The sequence below is a fragment of the Mesocricetus auratus genome, unplaced genomic scaffold, assembly GCF_017639785.1.
Source record: "Mesocricetus auratus isolate SY011 unplaced genomic scaffold, BCM_Maur_2.0 Super-Scaffold_100028, whole genome shotgun sequence".
Taxonomy (NCBI): Eukaryota; Metazoa; Chordata; class Mammalia; order Rodentia; family Cricetidae; genus Mesocricetus; species Mesocricetus auratus.
Genome location: NW_024429209.1, coordinates 24468394 through 24490643, shown reverse-complemented (window position 1 = coordinate 24490643; position 22250 = coordinate 24468394). Strand labels below are relative to the sequence as shown.

At 54.9% G+C, this 22250-nt stretch overlaps 1 protein-coding gene across 2 annotated transcripts; it reads left to right on the top strand.

Annotated features, from left to right (window-relative positions):
* The first annotated feature begins 313 nt into the window (after positions 1–313).
* On the top strand, positions 314–18973 carry Chrna4 (cholinergic receptor nicotinic alpha 4 subunit). Of its 2 annotated transcripts, none has more exons than XM_005074534.4 (6): positions 314–1196; positions 2614–2765; positions 6134–6178; positions 6271–6380; positions 11603–12977; positions 16474–18973. In XM_005074534.4, exons 1-6 carry the CDS (start codon positions 1115–1117, stop codon positions 16597–16599), a joined length of 1890 nt encoding a protein of 629 aa, XP_005074591.1. In that variant the 5' UTR covers positions 314–1114; the 3' UTR covers positions 16600–18973. The 2 variants fall into 2 exon arrangements, with proteins under 2 accessions (XP_005074591.1, XP_040588832.1); XM_040732898.1 differs by lacking the exon at positions 314–1196 and adding an exon at positions 1543–1835.
* Positions 18974–22250: the final 3277 nt, after the last annotated feature.

Here is a 22250-nt window from a genome sequence, read left to right as displayed (position 1 = left end):
AGAGTCTCTGGGATAAGGCAAGGTTGGGCCACATCTGGCTTTTGGGGTAAGACAGGGCTTCTTCCTTCTTGGGAAACTCAGGCCCACAAACCACACACAGCCCCTCCTCCCAGCACCTGCTGCTCAGAGGGGTCCCCCTCCCTGGGAGGCACAGTACCGGAGCACCTTATTAGAGGCATCCCTCAGGACCATCTCCAGATTTTCTCCAAGCACCTGTCCTCTCTAGCCAATAGCTCGCTGCCTACAGAGTTGGGGTGGGGGCGGGTGGAAGCTGTTTTTGCGCCAGCACAGTCCACAGGACCGGCGGGGGTGGGGGCTAGGGCAGAGAACCCGCACGCCCAGAAAGAACAAGGGTGGACCCTCATACCGGGTGGGTCCTGCGAGATGCAGGGTCCGGGGCATCAGATTCTTCTCATTAGGACAGCGCTGGGCCTGGACGCTGCTGGATGCCTCTTGGGATTGCGGTGCAGGAGGGCGGCAGGCTAATGGAGGGTTGCTTCTTTACTCAACACTGGGCTAGGGGCACAGACGAGAGAGAGACTTGCTATTTCCAAACTGCAAACAGTCACACTAAGGCGGGGTGGAGTGATGGAGTTAGCCAGAGCCCAGCTCTCGCACACAGTCCCTGAATGCGTGCGTGCCCAGCAGTCTTTAGGAGGCCGGCCGGGTTAGGGCTGGAGACCAGGGTTGGGGGCTGGTGTCCTGAAGGCGCTGGAGTTGCTGGGATGACTAGGGGGTCGCCAACCTCACCCGGCACGTCGCGAGCCCCAGGGGGACAAGGAAACTTTACCCCCACGCGGGACCGAGTGTGGCCTCCACCTACCCTCGGGGCCCAGTCCGCCCCCTCCTCCCGCCCGTTTCCTCCTCCCTCCCGTCCCTCCTTCTCCTCCCCTCTCGCCGGCGGCTGGAGGCAGCAGGTCCAGGCGGGGCCGCGCAGCGGAGCCCACAACCTCGAGCTCCCGCCCCGCCACCGCGCCCCGCGGGACGAGCTGCGGAGCCTGGCTTGGGGACGAGCAGCCGCGGCACGGGGCATGAAGTTGGGCGCGCGCGGGTCTCAGAGCGAAGGCGCGGCACAGTCGGGAGCCGCCCGCGTCTAGAGCCCGCTCGGTGCGCCATGAAGCTCTGGGGCCCCCGGGCGCCGCCACCGCGGCTGCTACTGCCGCTGCTGCTGCTGTTAGGGGTCGGCCTCTTGCCTGGTAAGTTTCTAACGTTTTTTTTTTTTTTTTCTTGTCTCCCGGGTTCTGGCACCTGAGACTCCGGGGCCAGGGGAGAGGAGGCCCGGGGCTGCGGTGCCAAGCCGCGGGTGCGCGCAACGGGATAGCCAGAGACTCCTCCACCCACTACAGCTCCGACGTCCTGCGGTGCTAGCTGAGCCAGTGAGGAAGGAATCAGCCGCCAAGTGCCAGGAGAGGGGGTTTGAGAGGAGGCGGGGTGAGGGGGGAGGAGGGTGGTCTGGCTGCATTTCCCAGCTGGAACCAGAACCTCCAACTAGGATAGAGGTGGAGTCCACCTGGGAGGGAGGTTCCATTCTGCCAAATCTCTCAGCAGACCGCCCCCATGTCTGCTCGTGGTTTCAGGGATCTGCCTCTGCCCCCCCCCCGGAGCTCCCATCCTACCCTTTCTACCCCCGCATTCTTCCACTTCCCATCCTCTAAGCGGACACTTTCACCCCTAACCCATCCAGGGGCTTCCGGCAGTTACTTAATCCCTGGCCTCCCCACTGAGCAGTGGGGTTGAGCCTTACTGGTCCAAGGAACCGGGAAGAATGAGGTTGAGGGAGGAGGCTGTGGGGGCACTCTAGGAAGCCCCTCCTGAGGACTTCCTGTGGTTCTCAGGTAAGCAGGAACCAGCAGACAGCAGAGGTTCCCTTCCCTCTCCCCAACCCCCTCTTTGATGCAGCAACCCGGCAAATGGAGACAGGGAGGCCCCCTAGCCACGTGTGTGTATTGGGGGGGGCGATGGAGAGGACACAGATGAACTGCTAGGTAGTGGAATAAGGGACCACCCTCTCAAGGACGCAGCGTGGCGCTTATCTTGTATCTGCCCTGAACACCGGGCGCTAGTGGCCCTGAGGGTCTGCATTCGTTGTCAGGGTGGACCCTAAAACCCAGGCAGTAGATAGTGGGTCAAGCTCCCTGCAGCCATGAGGAGCAGTGCCCCGTTCTCATCCCCACCACCCTCGCTGCCCCATACACGATCCGCCCCCATCCCCATCCGGCTGTCATTTCGTGTCCTTTGTCTCTGCCGGTCACTGGAGACAGGGCACCTCCATCCAAAGCGATTGTCTGCAGGGGAAACTGTACGCAATTCAGTGTTCCGCCGTGTCAGTTGCCTTGATTTCCTGGTGAAGAACAGGAGGGTCTGACCCATTCTGAGGGCGCTAGAAAGACTTCCTTGCAGGACATCGGGGAAATCAAGGCAGCATGCCCAGGGGTCCTAAGGAGGAAGGTGACTGACTGTAAGAGGAGCCAGAAGGAAGGAAGGAAGGGAGGGAGGGAGGGAGGGAGGGAAGGAGGGAGGGAGGGAGGGAAGGAAGAAGGACTGTGATGGCATGGGGCTGGAGGGGGCAGTCTTTACGGTCACCTGTCCCTAAACCTCCTGCCTCTCCCACAGCTAACAGCCACATAGAGACCCGGGCCCATGCGGAGGAGCGGCTCCTGAAGAGACTCTTCTCTGGCTACAACAAGTGGTCTCGGCCGGTAGCCAACATCTCAGATGTGGTCCTCGTCCGTTTCGGCCTGTCTATTGCCCAGCTCATTGATGTGGTAGGTGTGGGGATGGCCTGGTGTTATATAGGACGATGTGGTCACCCTGTAGGACGTATGGCCCTGAGTCTGAGAGCTTCAGCACGTTCTCAGCACTGGGGAAGGGAGGTGAGCTCTGCGACTCTGGACCTATTCCGTAGAAAAGCTAGTGGCTGCTTTTCCTAAAGTAAGCAGGGCACCTTTTGGCCTCAAGAACAGAAAGGGCTTCTGTGGGCATAGGAGGGCCAGTGCCTGGCTCTTCAGCAGCTGGGGCTGTGGGAAGCTTTGGTTGTGTCACCCTCCCCGTGGGCACTGTGGTACACGGAGGGCACACTGATCTCGGGCTGATCCCGGAGGCCATGGGAAACCAAACAGTGTGGAGTAGGGCTCGGGTGAATCGCACAGACAGATCCTGTCAACCCGGATGTGTCCATTTTCCTAGTGAGGGTCCAGGAAGACTTCTGGGAGGACATGTGTGAGCTAGGCAGTAACCCCTAGCCCAAGGAGTCCTGGAGGAAGCACCAGAGACAAGGTCTTGGGGCCAGGGAAGTATACTGTAGAGGCTGACCTCGTGTGACGCTGAGATGTTCTGCTAGCACCCAACCTCTCCTGGCCGTGTTCAGCTGCTCCTCGTGGGGTGGGACCGGTCTTTGGGGGAACCAAGCCAGAGGGGTGGTGTACACCTGAGTTTCAGTACCACTCAAGCCTCTGCCCTCCATACTGGGCCTCGGTATGGGTTCTGTCCTGGCTGGAGGAGTGAGGCTGGGGAGGCCATAACCTTACCAGTGGGGCAGCCACAGCCACCTGATTTAGTGAGCTTGGGGTCTCCATACTGGGTTTCTCTGGGTTCAGGGGCAGATCCTGGATCCAAGGAGAGAGAGAGAGAGAGCTGTCCCTGCAGAGCCTTCTGGGAGGGACAGAAGAGAAAAGGGAGGACCAGAAAGGACGCTGTGTGGCTTGCTTGAGTTCATACCCCAGCGTCAGTGTCCCAAAGATGCCCCCTCCCCACACTCTGATACATGGAGAAGTGTTGGCTCGAGGCTGGCACTAAACATGTGTGATTTCCAACCTTTCCATGTGCTTACCTGATGCGAGCTGGGACAGAGCCAGTAACATCCCAGGGATCTGGCCTGGTGGGATTGGACACAGAGACCTTTGCAGGTTGGCCCTATTCAGAGCTGGCCACCAAGGCTTTCATCCTCAGGAGGGCCTAGCATTTGGCCCCCAAATGGTTCCTACAGTATCCATAGCTGGGTGACATCAAGGACAGTGCATGATGTATGGGCCCCTAGACCTTGCTGAGGTTTGCAAAGACTGTTACAAAGTGGTGGCTGGCAGACACAACGTTGGTGGCAGCTCAAGGCTCTGGGCCTGCTACCTCCAGGCATGCCTAAGCCTGTGCATCTCAATCTTGTGCTGTCTGCCTCAGGAGACATTGAGGCTCAGAGCACACCCAGCACCAAGATTTCTCTAAGGGGCCTGGCTCCCAGACCTGACCCCTGCCCTGGATCTAGCTGAGGTCACATGTGAACATGTATATACTTCCATGCATATAGCTCCTGGGCCTGGTTTGGAGGGTGTCCCAAAGGCTCACCCCACACCCTGCCAGGCACCTACCTTGACTTTGCTACAAAGGGAAGGGCTGGCTCTAGGCTGGCTCATTCAGGGGATACAACCTCCTCCTCACACTCTACATGTTGGAGGCTCACGGCTGCATTTGTGTAGAATGGTCTGCCTTGTGTCTGGACTACTCTTCTTTCTTCCGCTAGGGCCTGGGATCCAGGTGGCCCCCATCCTAGTGCCCAACCTGCCTGTGTCCCTTTGTGAGCTGCTAGATCTACTACAGATGCCCCCGCTGGGAATCCGCACCCAGTAAGGGAGACGCGTGCCTTGCCTGAGTTCACGCCAACTGCAGAGAAGGCTACTGAATCGCCAGTAATTCCCTAACCTGATGCCGAGTCCTTGTGAAATGAACCACAGAGCTCTGTGACATCTGTGGGATCCGAGGACCCTGGAGGATGATGGCCATATGGGGCTGGAAGGGATACTAGGGTAGGAAAACCCAGTCCAGCCACAGTCAAGTTTATTCTGATGATCCCGGAGGCCCTTTGGCATGCAGCAAGCCGTCTCCATCTCCAGCTTCCCTGGGTACAGGTCAAGGTCATGCAGGGATGAGGTTGCTGCAGACTAGCTCCTGCAGGCAGCACGGGGAAGCAGCAGACTATGGACTGTGCTCTGTATCCCACCTTCTTCTTTGGTATCCTTCCAGGGAGAGGACTCACGCAGGCCACTGGGTGACCTTCCTAGATGACTGTACTGGAGAGGACCCAGGCCTGGGGCTGGGCATTCAGGAGATGCAACATCCTCACACTTGGTAGCCTTTTGTGGGGGCGGGAATCATATACACACATGCTCTATTCTGGGCAAGGCGCTTTCTTGCTAGATGTCCTGAGATCTCCTTGGTTGGGTCCCTGGAGGAGGCTGTTTGTCACGCTTAGGCTGATGATGGAAAATGTTGGTCCAGTCTGGGATGCAGGCTACCCAGTATCAGGTACCCTCTCACAAGGCCCAGTGCTGTTCCCCAGAGTATGGGCGTGAGGTCTCAGGTCCCTCCTGGGTGCTGAGTGGCTAGGAGGTGCGGCTATGGCTGCCTCTGTCCCCACAGACCCCTGTGCCTCTGCACCCAGGGCTTGCTTTTCATGTACAAGGGTCCTGTCTGCTTTAGGAGCTGACCCTTCAGAACACAGATCTCCAACCTGATGTTTCTCACCAAGGATGCAACAGAGGGGCCCATTCCTAGGGCACAGAGCGGGAAATAAAGGCGTAGGGAGGGTAGGTGGACCGGGGCAGTAGCTGTAAGAGACCTCACAGAGTAGTCTATGGCCTTAGGTCTTCTCAGCCTGACTGCTTATTTCCTGGTGACCTTGAGGTTAAAAAAAAAAACACCAGAATCTTCCCCCTATGACATCCACCTTGGACCAGAGGGATACTTTAGTCAAGGTCTCCCTAACCTGTGGTTTGATGGCCGTAGGAATAGCCATGGATCTCATCTGCAGAAGGGAGCAGGGAAGGAGCAATGTGAATGGGCACGGCTGGCAGATTTCTGGGAAGGAGACTCAGCCTATAAGAAGCCTAGGGTCCATTTGGAGCTGAGCTTATCCCCCATGCCTTTCTGGAAAGGTTCCAGGGTCTTTGTCTCCTAACCCTATCTCCCCTTAGGCTGCCATCCCAGGCTAGGTTTGCCTTCAGGGCTGAAGAATTCCTTCCCTCCTGAAGCTCAGCCCTGGCTTGTCCATGCCTATGGCTAGCTATAGCTGTCAGTCGATCCAGGCAGAAACGTGTCTGTTACTGAGCGGGGACCTCAAGGTCCTTTCTTGCTTGCGCCCTAGGACGAGAAGAACCAGATGATGACGACGAATGTGTGGGTGAAGCAGGTGAGTGGGGAGGGCTTCCCTGCCTCTGCCCTCTGCCCTCTGCCCTCTCTGCCCCATAACCCCTTCACATGTGGCTCTCCACTCCCACTCAGGAGTGGCATGACTACAAGCTGCGCTGGGACCCTGTTGACTATGAGAACGTTACCTCCATCCGCATCCCCTCTGAGCTCATCTGGAGGCCTGACATCGTCCTCTATAACAAGTAAGCTCCGTGGGCCCTGGCAGGTGAGGTGGTCAGGCCCCATCCCAGCAAGGAAGCCGCTGAGAGCAAAGAGGAGCTGGGCAAACAGAGTGGAAGCCCAGCGGGCTGGGTGTAGAGTCCCCAGCACCTGGGTGAACCTGCTGTGAGGTCTAGAGGCTTTCTAGTTCTGGTCTCCCAGGGGGCAAAGAATGGATTGGATTCCTCTTCTGGCAGTGACGACAGGTCCCGTCCCAAGCAGGTCTCACCTGCCATGCACACGTCGCAGTCTGGAAGATCAGTGACGCGGGGGACTTTGGGAGGAGATGAGGTGCAAGAGAAGTAGCTGCTCCCCAAAATCCTTGTCTCCCACTCTTCTTGGCCCCACCTTCATGCTATGCCCCACACTGGGCGCTGAGCCAGTGGGCAACCCCAGCCCTTACGCTCAGTTCACACCCTGTCTCAGCTCCTGGAAGCTGAAGTCTGCATGGAGAAGGCAGGAGATAGGCATCCTCATACTTGTTTTTCCTGGAGACCCTTGCAAAGAAGACCTGAGCTGGGAGCAGCTGGCTTTCCGAGCTGAGTCTACTCAGGGTGGGTAGCAGCTCCCATGGTGTTAGCAGACAAAGCAAACAGAAGCCCTTCCGCCCCCTAGTCCTAGCCATCTGCCCACAGCCCCCTCCGGGCCCTGCGGTGCCCGTCTGACCTACAAATGCCCCTATTTGATTAAGAATGGCTGAGATTCTCTTTCCTCTTTCCTTGAGTGGAGTGCTAGCCACTTCCTTGGCTTTTAGGAGCTGCGGGTGGTTTTCTGAAATGTGTTATGGGTGGGCTGCATTGAAAGGGTTGGTTTGAGAACGAGCAGATGGCAGGGAATGTCAAGGTTCATGACCCCTGCTCTTCCCTCATTAAGTCTTCTGTAGCTGTCCAGTTGAAGCCCTGGAAGGCTTCTAGCTACTGGGCCTTTCTGGGGCCCACACTCTGCTTGTTCTACCCTTGAACCCTGGGATCAAGTACTGAATCTACTCTGGGCAGCCCATTGGACTCAGGACAACAAAGGACATGACGTGCGTGTGTTCCCTGGGTGGTATTGGGTAGGCGGAGGAATAGGTGGGGGAACCAATTTAAAAGCCCAGGACCGAGTTCCTGAGGACAGGCACCCCTCCTAGGTCACCTCTGTCTCTCTCCTACCTGCTAGGATACATGTGAAAAGGGGCAGACCCCCTTTTCTGTGGGGGTTGGGATAAGCACTTGAGGTCTGTCTGAGCAGGACTTGGAGCCGGTGAAGGTTGAAAGGACTCTTGTGCTGCAAGGGAGGAAGGCCATTTCTAGCAGCAATTAGCAACTGCTAGCCAGATGGTTGGTCCCACTGCTGGACAGGGGGAGTCCCTACTCTTTTGTTGACTTGGGGCTCCCTCTCCTGGAAGCCCAGAAGCTCTCAATCAGGTCGGGTCAAACAGATGATCTTACTTGCCTCTGGATTGCAACCTCATGTGTTGGGGCCTCTTTGGTAGGGATAAAATCTGGGACCCACCCACCGCTAGCTACTGACCAGCTTGTTGAATCCGTAACTAACTCACATTGGATGGCTGTAGGACCCAAATGTTTGTACTTCCTCTGGTTTCCTGGGGGCTCTAAGGTGCAGAACTGGAAACTGAGGACCCACCATCTTCACCCTGCGTCGGCAGCCTTAGCAGTGAAATGCCAGACAGCTCACTTGAGGAGCCTGCTGTCCTGGGGCATGGCTGGGCTGCCGGTGGTCCCTGGGACAGCATTATCCTTTGGGCATTGTGACTATCTTACCCTTGGCACCATGAGAAGAACAAAGCAGCCAGAACTACTACAGATTGCTGAGCCTTATGGGACTCTGCTGTCACCTCCACGGCTGGGGCTTTGCGGGGGTGTCACATGGGAGCAGAGCCAGAATTTGATGGAGATGGGCTGCACTGCCACCCTCAGAAACCTCCTTCCTCAGAAAGTGCACGCGAGACCTGTCTGCAACCACAAGCACGGCCACAACCTCAGAGGGATCCATCCACACAGGTTTAGGTGCTCAGAAAAACTCGAGTGGGGCCCAGACAGGCTAGGGAGAGCAGGGAGAACAGAGTGGTGAGTAGTATAGTTGGAGGCAGCCGGGGCCGCCACGGCCTGAGCTGTGTGTGACTGCTGAATCTCCAGTATTTCTGAAGGGTGGGAAACCTAGACTCAGCAGTCTAGGCTACAGATGGGAGCCACTAATTCAAGCGAGCCCCGAGGGCCCCTGTCTGCCAGCTGGTTGCAGCCTCTCCTGCCTGCCCTGCACAATATTTGCAAAGCAGAGGATCCACTCGCTTGCTATGGGGGAATTTAAATGTGCGCCTGGAGTGTAGAGGCTTTGATTTTTGGAGAGGCAAGACTTCGAGAAGGGAGACAACCCCAAGCCTGATTCCACAGGGCCTGAAATGTGCTGCGAGATCCACCCCCGTATAACCGGAGGGAACCTCGACTTCTCCAGAAGCCAGGCAGTGCATTGGGTGCAGGTTTTCCAACTCTTTCTGTATGCAGCACAGCTGTGCAGGAGAAAACCAGTGACACTGACCCAGGATGGGCTAACATGCAGGAGGGCCCAGGATTGGCACCCACTGAGGTCATGGGAGGTTCAGGTCTCCTGGACCTTGTGGATGATGCTGCAGGTGATTGATTAGCATAGGAAGGGTTCACTGGGGGTACCAGGTGACCACCATGGGCCCTGGCCAGAACCTGAGAAGCTAGACAGGGGAGCAGGGCCAGTTGGCTGATGAAATTCAGCGGACGTGGATTTCTCTGCCTAAGTCAATGATCTGGGCCTATGAATGGAGGTGGGAGAAGGAATGGACAGAGGGGGCTGGACACTTGGGAAAACAGAAGGTTCTGGAGCCTGTGGCTCCGGGCTACACTGTTTTATGAGTGGTGAGACCGAAGGGATGCGTGCTGGTGCCATTAGTGAGGCGTTTAATCAGGCTTCAGAGAGCTCTTTAGCTATAAATCGAGGCTTCCCATCAGTATCTCTGAGCTGAAGCTGGCAGGGTTTGCCCAAAAGTGTTAGTACATTGTTGCCGACTCTGATGGTCTGTGAATGCTAATCTAGGGCCAGAGCAAATGGTCTGGGCCTGTAGAGAAGCCTAGGCCTAAAGAGTGGCACACCACCACAGGGTTTCACGAGGCAAATAGGGTACAGATTTCTGCAGGCAAATAGGGTACAGGTTCTGCAGGCAAGCATGAACTGTGAGCAGTTCTGGGGAGGGTTGTGGAGGTGAGCAGGGTGAGAAAGGTTTCATGGAGTCTGCTCTCCAGTGTCACCAAGTTCCAATAATGGGTAAACCAAGGCATAGCATCTCTGTTTGTCAAGCCCAGAGGTCAAGGCTGGAACTCTGATCAAGAGAGGAGGCTTGGAGGACAGCAGCCCCATACTCCATTGCCCAACCTGGCAAACATCCAGAGAGAGAGAAAGAGGGAGACAGACAGACAAGAAGCCAACCGTCAGACGCTGGAATGAGGCAGCTGGAGTCCTCATCCAGTCTGCGTGCCATGGCCTGTAGAGAGGTGGCCTCCAAGTTATTGGGGCCCGTGGAAGGGAAGACACATCTCAGTGTCCAGTGGCAGAAGGTCAGAAGGGGGATCCATCCTGAGTGTGGGCCCAGTCCAGGGGGAAATTCAGAGGCATCTTTGTCCTGGGAGGCCCCTTGGTCAGCTGCACTGACATTTTCACACCCGGGGCCCTCCATATGGATGAGATGGGCAGAGATATCCACTGGCCTCCAGAAAGATCATCCATTCACCAGGGCCCTGTGAGAAGATGCTTGGTGTGAGGCCTCCTTTTTCATGGGTGATGAGGATGAAAGTTTGCTTGTCCCACCTGCTGGGCTTTTGGGCTCAGCAGGCACCCATTTTTCTGGATCAGCCCTCTGGGCCCACTTGCTCTGTCCCTGTGGACACATACTCCATACACACTGGGCTTGGTATGGCCCTGCAGGGACCTCTGGGATATCCACAGCACACTGCAGGGGTCAGTTGTTAGCTCCTACACTGAAGAAGGCAGGCACCTGCCCCTCCTCTCAGTACATGAGGTGCTCAGGTGATAGCCAGAGGAAGAAACTCCCATGGTGCTTCAATTCTCAAAGGCACAGAGGTGACCCAGGCCCCTCTGCATGGAGAAGGTACAAATGCAAAATCGTGGGGCAATGGGTGTTGTGTGTGTTATATTATTTATGATGTATTAAAGCTTGCCTGGGGATTCAGAAAGCAAAGCCAGACTCAAGCTATGAAGATCAGGCAGTGGTGGTGCGCACCTTGAATCCTTGGACTCAGGATTAAGAGTTAAATGGAGCCGGGCGTTGGTGGCGCACGCCTTTAATCCCAGCACTCGGGAGGCAGAGGCAGGCGGATCTCTGTGAATTCGAGACCAGCTTGGACTACCAAGTGAGTTCCAGGACAGCCTCCAAAGCCACAGAGAAACCCTGTCTCGAAAAAACCAAAAAAAAAAAAAAAAAAAAAAAAAAAAAAAAAGAGGTAAATGGATCTCTGTGAGTCCAAGGCCACCCAGATCCACACAAGATTGATCAGTCCTAAAGAGAAACAGCTCGCACAGAGATGACCTCAGCACCTGAGATCACACGCCTTTAATCCCAGCACTAGAGGGGTATAAAAGATAGGAGCAGGGTCTTCAGTAGTCAGAAGCAGGCATTCATTCTCCCGCCACACTGAGGATAGGAAGACATTGAAGTCTCAGGATTCTCCAGTCACGCTGAGGAGAGGTTACAGTCTGAGGTTTTGTGGAGCCAGGATCTCCTTTTCATTCTGAGGTAGAGTAAGAGCTAGTGACCAGCTGCTTTGCTTTTTTCTGATCTTCAAGCAAGCTTTAAGAAATCATTGATAATGTATCACCACAGGGTGTTCAGGAGTTTGGTCCTACCCCTGTGTCCCTCATAATAGTAATGGATAATAGCTGTAACACTAACTGTCCACTGGTGTGGGCGCCATTTGTCCTGTGTTCTCTGGACCACATGCTACCTTGACTCAAGGGTGACAAACAGAAGCACACAGGAGATTGGTGGCCCAGACATGACTACTACACACAGTCCTGCGCTCTCCATGGTGCTTGGTGGGGCTGGTGGTCAGGTTGTGACCCTTTCTCTGCAAGGGTATTCATGGGTGTGGTGTAGGGCTGGGCAGACCTCACTTCTCTCTCTCTCTGTCTCTCTCTCTCTCTACCTCCCTCTTCCTGCCAGCGCGGACGGGGACTTTGCAGTCACCCACCTGACCAAGGCTCACCTGTTCTATGATGGGCGGGTACAGTGGACACCCCCAGCCATCTATAAGAGCTCCTGCAGCATTGACGTCACCTTCTTCCCCTTCGACCAGCAGAACTGTACCATGAAGTTTGGGTCCTGGACCTATGACAAGGCCAAGATTGACTTGGTGAGCATGCATAGCCGCGTAGACCAGCTGGACTTCTGGGAAAGCGGGGAGTGGGTCATCGTGGATGCCGTGGGCACCTACAACACCCGGAAGTACGAATGCTGTGCCGAGATCTACCCTGACATCACCTACGCCTTCATCATCCGCCGGCTGCCGCTGTTCTACACCATCAACCTCATCATCCCCTGCCTGCTCATTTCCTGCCTCACCGTGCTGGTCTTCTACCTGCCCTCTGAGTGCGGCGAGAAGGTCACGCTGTGCATCTCGGTGCTGCTCTCACTCACCGTCTTCCTGCTGCTCATCACGGAGATCATCCCGTCCACCTCGCTGGTCATCCCGCTCATCGGCGAGTACCTGCTCTTCACCATGATCTTCGTCACCCTCTCCATTGTCATCACCGTCTTCGTGCTCAATGTACACCACCGCTCGCCCCGCACGCATACCATGCCTGCCTGGGTGCGCAGAGTCTTCCTGGACATCGTGCCTCGCCTTCTCTTCATGAAGCGCCCATCTGTGGTCAAAGACAACTGCCGGAGACTTATTGAGTCCATGCACAAGATGGCCAGCGCCCCTCGTTTCTGGCCAGAGCCTGAGGGTGAGCCTGGCATCTTGGGTGACATCCGAAACCAGGGCCTGTCCCCTGCCCCGTCATTCTGCAACACTCTGAACACACCCGTTGAGACCCAGCCTATGTGCAAGTCACCCTCCCACAAGGCCCCAGATTTACAGACGTCAGAGGTTAAGAAGACCAGCCCCTGTCCATCACCTGGCCCCTGCCACTCACCCAACAGCGCCAGGGTCCCGATGTTCGTCAAAGCCAGGTCCCTGAGTGTCCAGAATGTGCCCAGCTCTCAAGAAGCAGCAGAGGGTGGTGTCCGCTGCCGGTCTCGGAGTATCCAGTACTGTGTTTCTCGAGATGGAGCTGTCTCCCCGGCTGACAGCCAGCCAACTGGCTCCCCAGCCTCCCTGAAGGCCCATCCATCCCAGCTTCCGCTGCCAGACCAGACCTCTCCGTGCAAATGCACATGCAAGGAACCATCTCCAGTGTCTCCAGTCACTGTTCTCAAGGCCCGAGGCACCAAAGCACCCCCCCAGCACCTACCCCTGTCACCAGCCCTGACACGGGCAGTCGAGGGTGTCCAGTACATCGCAGACCACCTCAAGGCAGAAGACACAGATTTCTCGGTAAGTCCTTAACAGTGGCTGTGCATGGGAGGTGCCCCTGGCCCAGATAGAACGAAATGTCTGGTGTTTCCCACACGTGACCCAGAAGCCAAAGCTCCAGACAAAAGCTGTACAACTTGATGGTGCAGAGTCTCTGCCTAGCAGCATTCACAGGTCCCTCAGCCAAGCTGGGCTTAAGTGAGGCCCGCTTGACAGGGAGTACATTGAAGTGCTGCCGCTTCATTCAGGTGCCAGGACTTTACGAGCCCTGGCAAGTAGTGGGTTGAGAGGCTGTTCCTAGCACTGCCATCGCAACACTCGCAAGTCTTCCTTTGAAGTCTTCAGACTGTTATGCGTTGCTTGGCACGCCTGCCCAGCTATGACTGGGTGACAGGCAAGGTCCCATACTGGCCTTCCTCAAAATTTGATGGGACTGCTGACCTATAACTCCAAGAACAGGTCTCTCTTGAGCTTATGCATGGTGAAGGGTGGTCCTCTGAACCCTAGGAAGGTAGAGAGGGCACAGAGAAGAGAATGGGGTGCCAGGAACTGCACCCAGCCCCCACCCTGCCAGTTGTGAGGACATAATGCTGCCACAGTACCGAGCCCTCAGGAACCTGGACACACAGAAGGCCGGTGCTCAGCCAGCCTGCTCCCATGTGTTCCTCATCTCCAAGCTTTGACTCTACAGAGGCCTGAAAGAGAGTGGTCCTGCCCCTCTGTAGGTGTTGATCTCCTGACCCAGATGGGTGTTCCTGCGCTTTCCACAGAGCACAGCTGGGCTGGGCAGTGGTGTCAGCTCTGTCTGACCTTGCCACAGGGCATCGTGGGTTCATCTTCCCTTCCACATTTGTCTGTCTGTAGCACATAAGGGTCTCCAGGACGGGGTCTGGGCTCAGCTGACGCGGAGATGCAGGACTCCCGGTGCTAGGCAAGCTGTTTCTCAAATCTAACTCCGCCTGTGAGGATCAGAGTCTCACAGAGGTTGGATGAAGAGGTCATCAGGGGAAGTCCTGTCCTGGCTGACCTTTGTCTCTGTGGTGTCCTCGGAAACATCTGTGGCATCTGTCCTTTACATTAACCTTGCCCTGAGCTGGCATTTGCCACTGTCCCTCCTGGGATGTGGTTTTTCTGGCTTCTGCTCATCTTCCTACCCAACCTGGGGCTGTGGATTGTCTTCTGGAGCTGCTCAGCCCGGGAAAGAAAGGGGGGCTGGTGACCCACATCCCAGGAGTGTGTCTCTGCTCCCAGAGTCACCCCCACCGAGTCTTGGGGACTCATTAAGCCATTCTGGAGGTCTCTGCAACCTCTGGACCTCACCTCAGAGACCTATCTGCAGAGAAATGTCCATTCTGGGGCTCTGTCTTGTTGTAGCTCTGGGATGGAGAAAGAGATCCAGGCATGAAGTGGAGTGAGGTCACTGAGGGAGAATGGATGTGGCAAGTTTAATTGAAATCCTCCCGAAACCATTGCATCCCTAGCACAATCCTGTAGCTGGAGCTCATGCCCTCCTCCATCTCCCTGGCCTGCTGCAGCTGCCTGACATGGTTCTGGGCTGGGAAACTTGCTGACTTCATAGGGACAAGACAGTAGGGCTTTGGTCATGGCTGTGGTGCTTCATCTTCCGAGGCTTGGTCCCAGGCCTAGGAAGGGGCAGAGGGACACCAAGCAGCCATTTACTCTGAAGAGCCCTTGAGGGGTTTTTTATTTAGCAAACATCTGTTTGGTCTGAAGTTTTCTGAGTGAAGATGGCTGCTTGCTTTTGGCTTAAACCACCAGGACACCCACGATTGCTTTGAAAACTCGGGGTAGACGCCCTTGCAACTGGGGCGGCTGTACTCCTCTCCAGACCAGGCCTGCCAGGCCAAGTGTTCCTCAGCTGGCTTGAAGTCTGCTTTACCATGGCTTACTCCCTGCTGCTCGCATGCACACAGACTGTGTCCCAGTGTGGCTCCGATCAAACCTCGGGGTGATTTCAGGCCCTTCTAGAGTAGTGACGCGCTCGCAGGACAGTGAAGAGTCAGGAGCAGGATGGCGGAGTTAAGGCCAGAGCTGCATGCAGAATTGTCTTCAATGCAATGCTAATCCCCAGGCCTAGTTAGAGCCAGGCATCATCGATCTCCTGAGTCTTTGCTTCGGGGAACACCTTGAGGAAATGGATACCTTGCATCAGCCCCTGGCAGAAAGAGTTGATATTGTGGGGTCCAGCAGAACTGTAGAAAGAGCCAGTAGTCATATCGTCACCATGTGTCATAGCGTGGTCCAATGAAGTTTGAGTGGCCGCAGATGGTGGACATGCGATGCATTGTGCTTCATGTGTGTTTGTGGTCACTGTTCACGCTCTGTCCCTGACCATTGCCTCTGCCCGGCATGTGCACACCTGCCCATGTAAGAGGTGTGTGCGGATAGTCAGGGCCAGGCCAGGGGGCAAGTGTGGGATTAGCCCTTGCCTTTTGGGCACTCAGCCACTGTGGGGTCGCCTTAGTGACCAATCCATTACCCAGCATGTTCCTAGCCCTTAGCTTCTTCTAGGACGCATGGCTGGCATCAATCTGGGATCCACTTTTTAAGTTACATTAATTTTATGTTGTGTGTACTGGTGTTTTGATTACATGTATGTCTGTCTGTACACCATATGTACACCTGGTGCCAGCAGAGACCAGGGGAAGGTGTCAATCCCCCTGAAACTGGAGTTGTAGATGGTTGTGAGCTACCACATGGATGCTGGGAATTGAACTCAGGACCTCTTGAAGAGCAGCCAGTGCTCTTAACCACTGAGCCAACCCTCCAGCCCCTGAGATCCACTTTTGACGTATGCACTGTGGGGAGGTAGATTCAACCTCCATGGTGCTACCCAGATTTAGAAAACTTTTTTGTTTTTGTTTTTGTTTTTTTGAGACAGGGTTTCTCTGTATTGTATTTTTGGAGACTGTCCTGGAACTAGCTCTGTAGACCAGGCTGGCTTCGAACTCACAGAGATCCCCTGCCTCTGCCTCCCAAGTGCTGGGATTAAAGGCGTGCGCCACCAATGCCCGGCTCAGCTTTAGCAAACTTAAGACAAACTTCACCCTGAAGCCATGGGCCCTGTGTCTGCCCAATCAGCCCCCCTTTAAACTTAGGCATTCTGCTAAGCGGTAAGACCAGCTGAGGTACAGCCTGAACCCCAAGTCTCTTGTGGCAGTGTGGACCAGCAGAAAGCTCCCGTGAGTCCAAATTTAAAGAGCCCCACTCACGTGGCCTTAGACGTGGGCTCTATGTAGATGCCTAGCTCACTCGTTACGGTGCCTTCCTCCACTCTATGCTGCAGCAGCTGCTCTGCCCGGCAGATTCTCTGACCATAGCTGGATAGTGACACGCTCCTTCTCCACCCGTCGCCTCCCACACGGGGAGGTGTGTGCAGGTGTGTATCTGACGGAATATGCAGAACTGTGACTCACAGTTCCAGGTTCCAGCGGTTTCTCTGGCTGCCCGTCTGGGGTCTGAGAGCTGCTAGTGTGACCCGTGTCTGTGTTTGCAGGTAAAAGAAGACTGGAAGTACGTGGCCATGGTCATTGACCGAATCTTCCTCTGGATGTTCATCATCGTCTGCCTACTGGGCACTGTGGGCCTCTTCCTGCCCCCCTGGCTGGCTGGTATGATCTAGGGGCACAGCGGCAGAAAGGCATGCTTGGCCCAGCCCCTCCGGTCTCTCTGTAGGGACCATGCTACTTGTCGGTTACCCCCATCTTCCAAACCTGCCATGAAGCACCTACGAGAGAGATGCTGCTTCTCAGGAGGTAGAAGCTGGCACTGGCTCTGGTCCAGCCATGGGCCTGGTTGGAGCCAGCTGAGGGCTGGCACAGGGCAGAGTTACATTCTGAGCCCCTGTTGAAATTTCTCCAGAGCAGGTGACAGTCACCCCCCCTCACCCCGGCCAGCAGACAGCACACGAATGATCCAGTGTTGATCTCAGTTGCCCTGTGGGGCCACAAGAATTCATCCCTCTTCAGAGCCCCTCATCCTGGGGGTGGAGGGGGGGAATTCATCAGACCCAGGAAACTCCCACTGTGCCTCTGCCAGCCCCATCCTCTCCCTACCCCATGAAGTGCTCCCTTCAACCCTCCAGACTGGGCTGCTCTCCGACTCACAGGTGTCAGGGCTGAGTCCAGGCAGGTTGTGTTTTGTTTAGATTGGGGGGGGTGTGGATTGGTGAGAAGCAGAGCAGAACAAGAGAACTAACACAGGCCCTCACAGCAAGACTGAGGCCCCATAGGAGCCCTGCATCACAAGGGTTCTTTAGTGAGTTCTTCCTAGGGACCAGCAACCCCAGGAGGGCAAGAGCATTGGGAGTGTCAGGGTTTTGTGTGTGTGTGTGGGGGTCAGACCGTGTTCAGGTCCTGGACTGTAGATCCCCTCATGGATCTTTCTTAATACCCCTGTATGTTTTTGTCTCTCTGGGATTAAGACTGAAGGTAGGACTTCTCACCCTAGTCCTGTGGTGAGGCCACAGTTCCATCGAGCGCATCTTGCACAAGAGACGTGGGACTCTCTGGGCCAGCAGGAGTGATGGGAAGCCCCTTTGATGCTGTGGAACTGCCAAGAGGGTTCTAAGCAAGCCAGGCTCTTCGACTTCTTGTCTTGAGGGCTATGGACCAAGGGTTATGGGTGCCTCAAGCAGTCTGCCTTCTACTTAGATTGTGGGGAAGACCTGAGGGGCTCCTCTCTTCCCAAGATAGCACCGGGCAACCTGAAGAATCCCCAGTGATGGGGTTGGGAGAAGCACCTGCTGTGCCCACCTCTTTGAGATTCCACTGGGCGGAGGGCAGAACATGGGAGACACCCAAGAAATCCTCTTGTGTCGTGGTTGTCTCTCTGCTCTCCCCACCAGCCAAGTGGGTTTGGCAGAGCTGGGCCCTGCACCCTCAGCCGGCTTGAGCTAGGCCCTGAAGCTGTGGTCCCTGTTTCTGGATAGCTCTGGGGAACGAAGGAAGGACTTAATGAAGTCTGGAACGAACACACCAAGCTCCCAGTAGATACAGCTGTCACCTCCATGGCACAGCTTGCCCATCCCAGCAGAATGATGTCAGGGCAGAGGTTTGCCAAAGGGCCAGCTGCTGTCTTTACCTGTAACTGCAGGCAAACCCGCCTTTAAACACAGAGCTGCTGGGCATCCCAGGGTGCTGCTGGGGAAGGAACCCTGACCTGGATGCCCCAGGACATTCCTGTGCACAGGAAGGGCATGCAGAGGCCTGGGTTCTGAACCATGGATTTTGTAGGCCTCCTCTAGAGCCCTCAGGGCATCAAGGACCCCATCTGCCATGTTTGAATCTGCACTCACTCCGCTGACTGACCGGGTCACTAGCTCCCATCCTGGAGCCCTCAGGATGCTGCACGATAACCCCGGTGGGGAAATTCGTCCTAGAACTTGGGAGCCAAGGGTAACAGGAGCCTCAGTGAGGAAGGCAGCAGATACACCTGTCTGATGTGAGTTCTGCCATCACGATGCATACACGGTTCCAACCAGGGATTTGCAGACAACAGTAGAGGTCAGGGCAAAGCCACAGTGGCCAACTGTACAGGGCTGCTGTGCTGTTCTCTTCTGGGTCAGAAAAAGCCACTGGCTGGATGTTCCTGACAGGCCGTCCCCACCCGCACCCAGAAGCCAGACAAGGAAAATAAAGTCACGGTGTTGTCCCCATGCCCGCTCAGCTGTCCCTTTCTCTGCTTGCTTCCATTGCTGCTCTGTGGTCAAGATGAAGTTCAGTTAGGGCGGAATGCTTGATCCCGAGGCCTTTGGGCTTAGTGAGCTTTAAAAGTCAGACGTGGCCCCGGTCTCTCTGCCATGTGGACATCCTCTCCCCGAAGCTCCCGGCCCTCCTATTATGATCAGAGTCCTGGAGACCAGTTGTGCTGATGTCTGGCTTTTTTCCCCTGTGTGTTCAAGGCTCATCTGCTGTGTGCACTAGACTCATTGCTGTTGTGTGCTTGTTGGCTCTTGGTTGCTGTTTATGCCTGAATAAACCCAGTCGTGGTGTCTCCCCCTCGTTCCCAGGTGTCAGTCGAGGTGCTGGTGAGCTCCTGTGTTCGTCTCTGCAGGCATGCGTCGCCATTTCTTTTTGTGTTAATCGTGTTCCCTTGCTCTCCGTACGTTAGGGGCCTGTCAGACTCAAGGCTGCTGCTTCCATGGCTGACCAGTTCCTACTGCTCAGCTTCCTTGGAGCCTACCCACCTTCATGGCTGAAGGGCCATCTACAGTAGCACTTATTCCTCACGAAACTTAACGCCACAGCCAGCCACAAAGGCAGCCACCAGAGACCCCTTTGTATCCCAGAGTCTGAGGAAGTGTCCAGACTGTCACAGACTGTTTCCTCTGTCAGAAACACCTGTGAGGGTGGTGCCACATCCCTTCCCTTATCCCTTCTACCTCCTGACCCCCCTATTCCCAAGCAGTCGCCTGGCAAATCTTCTCTTGGTAATTGCAACCGACACCCTTATCATAGTGCCATCGACTAGGGGAATCCCTTGCTTCCCTGGTAAACTAAGACGTAGGTGCAGAGCCTTGGGATTTATCCTATATAGATAACTCATCCTACAGAGTGGAAGTGACCCCCACTATTGCCACAGATCTTGGATCCTGGTGCTCTTCCAACTAGAAACATCAGAGAATTCAGTGCTCTATACTCTGGGCCTCCTGCCACCCATGCAAATTGAGATCCATTGGCACAAAGTCACTAACTGGTCCTGGGATTGTCCTGACCTTTGGTGGTGGTGGCGGGGGGGGGGGAGGCACACCTGGGGATTCCTGGTATGTGTCCACGGTGTGCACACAGGCTTTTTTTTTTTTAACAAAAGGTACATGAGAACACTCCTGGGCTCCTGCCGATTGATTCTAGTCTGTTCTATTTCAACTCCCCCAAATTGATTTGCTGACCCACAGCTGGAAGCACACTACCCAGGGCACAGTATCAAGGGAAGGGGATGGGATTGTCAGGCATTGGGATTTGTACTGGGATTTAGATGATTCAAAAAAAAAAAAAACGCTTTCCCCTCGGATGTGCTGTTTACTCTTGCTGTTTGCAGGTAGGGGTTTTCATTACTTTAATCCCTGCCTGACATTTCCTGCTATTTGCTGGCCTCACGGGTGACGCACAGATAGAATGCACAGCCAGCACGCCTGCGTACGCTTTCTTTCTGACTGCAATTGCCTGTGTCACCAGTACCCAGAAGTGAGCACTCCAGCTTGTGTGGGATCCATCCTGCGGGCGTACTTCCTGCGACTGGCTTCCTCTCCTTAGCCTGCTTGGGATTCATCCCTTTACCACGAACAGCCGGTTTTCATGGGCTCACCGTGTGGCTGCGACACCATTTGCTCATCTGTTTTCCTTGCAGTGGACGTTTGGGTTGTCCCAGTCCGTCGTTGTATAAGAAGTATTGCTGTGAGGGGCCTAGGGTCTGCATGCTTGCTTTTCAACCTGACTCTGGGAGGCAGAGGCATGAGGATGAGATGTTCGAGGCCACCCTCAACTGCATTTTGAGTTTGAGGTCAATCTGGGCTATGTGAGACTTTGTCTCGAATAAACCACCACTACCAACAAAAAAAGGCGTATTTAGGGCTGGGGGGCTGCTCAGTGGATGACTTAAGTGTTTGCCACGTAACCATGAAGGCCTGTGTTCGGATCTCCCGCGCCCATGTAAAAGCTGAAACTGGTGGCGGCTACCTGTAAACCCTTCAAACACTTCCCCTGGATTTTCTGGTTAGTCAGAAATTCCTCTTTACCTGACAGATACAGACTGTACACTTGCCTCAGTGTTTTTATCCTCAGCTGTTTCCTTTTCCTGGTTTGCATGCCACAAACCTGCTTAACAATGCTGCTCACGCCGGGCATTGGTGGCGCACACCTTTAATCCCAGCACTCAGGAGACAGAGCCAGGCGGATCTCTGTGAGTTTGAGGCCAGCCTGATCTACAGAGCAAGTTCCAGGACAGGCTCCAAAACAATACAGAGAAACCCTGTCTCAAAAAACCAAAAAAAGAAAAACAAAAAACAAACAAACAAAAAACAATGCTGCTCACGATTGGAGTGTGAGTATACATGTATGTACACATGTATGTGTGTTTTAGGATGTATGTGTGTGCATGCAGGTCCAGGAGGAAACGGTTGTCTTATAACAGCTTCTTGATGACCAGTGCTGCACACATGTGCAAACACATGATGCTTGTGTGCAGTGACACATGTACACACAGAGACAGGCATGCATGTGTAGTTACATATGCAACCACAGGCACAGGGAAACGTGTGCACGCAATATTGCCTAGGGTCACATGTGCATACACAGATGAGCATGCGCACACACACAGAGACAAGAGACAGATATGTTTGCAGGCATTAATATACATAGGTGCATATGTGCCCACGTATGCACACACATGTACCCAGACACATTAAGTTGTGGTGGACTATTCCTTCAGTCAGTGTCAAACATCTCTTGTTCCTTGTTAAAAATTTTACCCTTTTCCCCATAATACGTGTTTCCTCTTCATTTCTGGACTTTTCTAGCTTAGCTACACAGATGGGAGCAATGGGCCAATTACTTAGTATTTGAAAAGGGAACTAGAAGTCTCTGACTCAGCTGGGCCAGGATTGGGAATGTATGAATTCATGCTATTCCAGACCCCAGTCTGGCATGGTGGGGTTAAGATAGAAGGCTTCCATGATCTCTCTGAGGGTGGTGAGAGACCCAGGGCTCTGAAGACAAGAGACGGTGGATACCAGGTCTGAAAGTGACATCACCACACTGGGAGCCAAGCACAGAGGCTGAGGGAAGTGAGGATAATCTGGACTTCTAGGACTGGGGACAAGGGTGGGACAGGGCAGATGGGTTTACTCATACCCAGAAGCAAAAGAGACAGCACGGCTGAAGTGAGGGCACCATTCTGAGGGAGAGACACCGTCGGGAATGGAACCCTAGGAAGAACCAAGCAGATGTGACATGCAAAGGCCCAGGGGCAGTCATGGCAGACAGCCTACTATGCTTTACAATGGGCAGGAGGTCTGGATTTTTACCCCTGAAATAACAAGGAGCCCCAAGAAGTGGAAGTCGTGAGCAGGTTTGTGTCCTAGTGGGGGTGAAGACGAGCCGTGAATGAACCACGGATGGAGAATGAGAAGGGGGTCAGCACAGGATGCAGCCTGGGCCTTGATGAGGAAGCGGTGTGGGCTTCGAGGAGGCCCAAGAATCCTGGTGAGTTTTAAGTGAGCAGTAACACGAGCGGTGGGAGACAGCTCCTGACAGTGACCAGACACCTCACACAGGC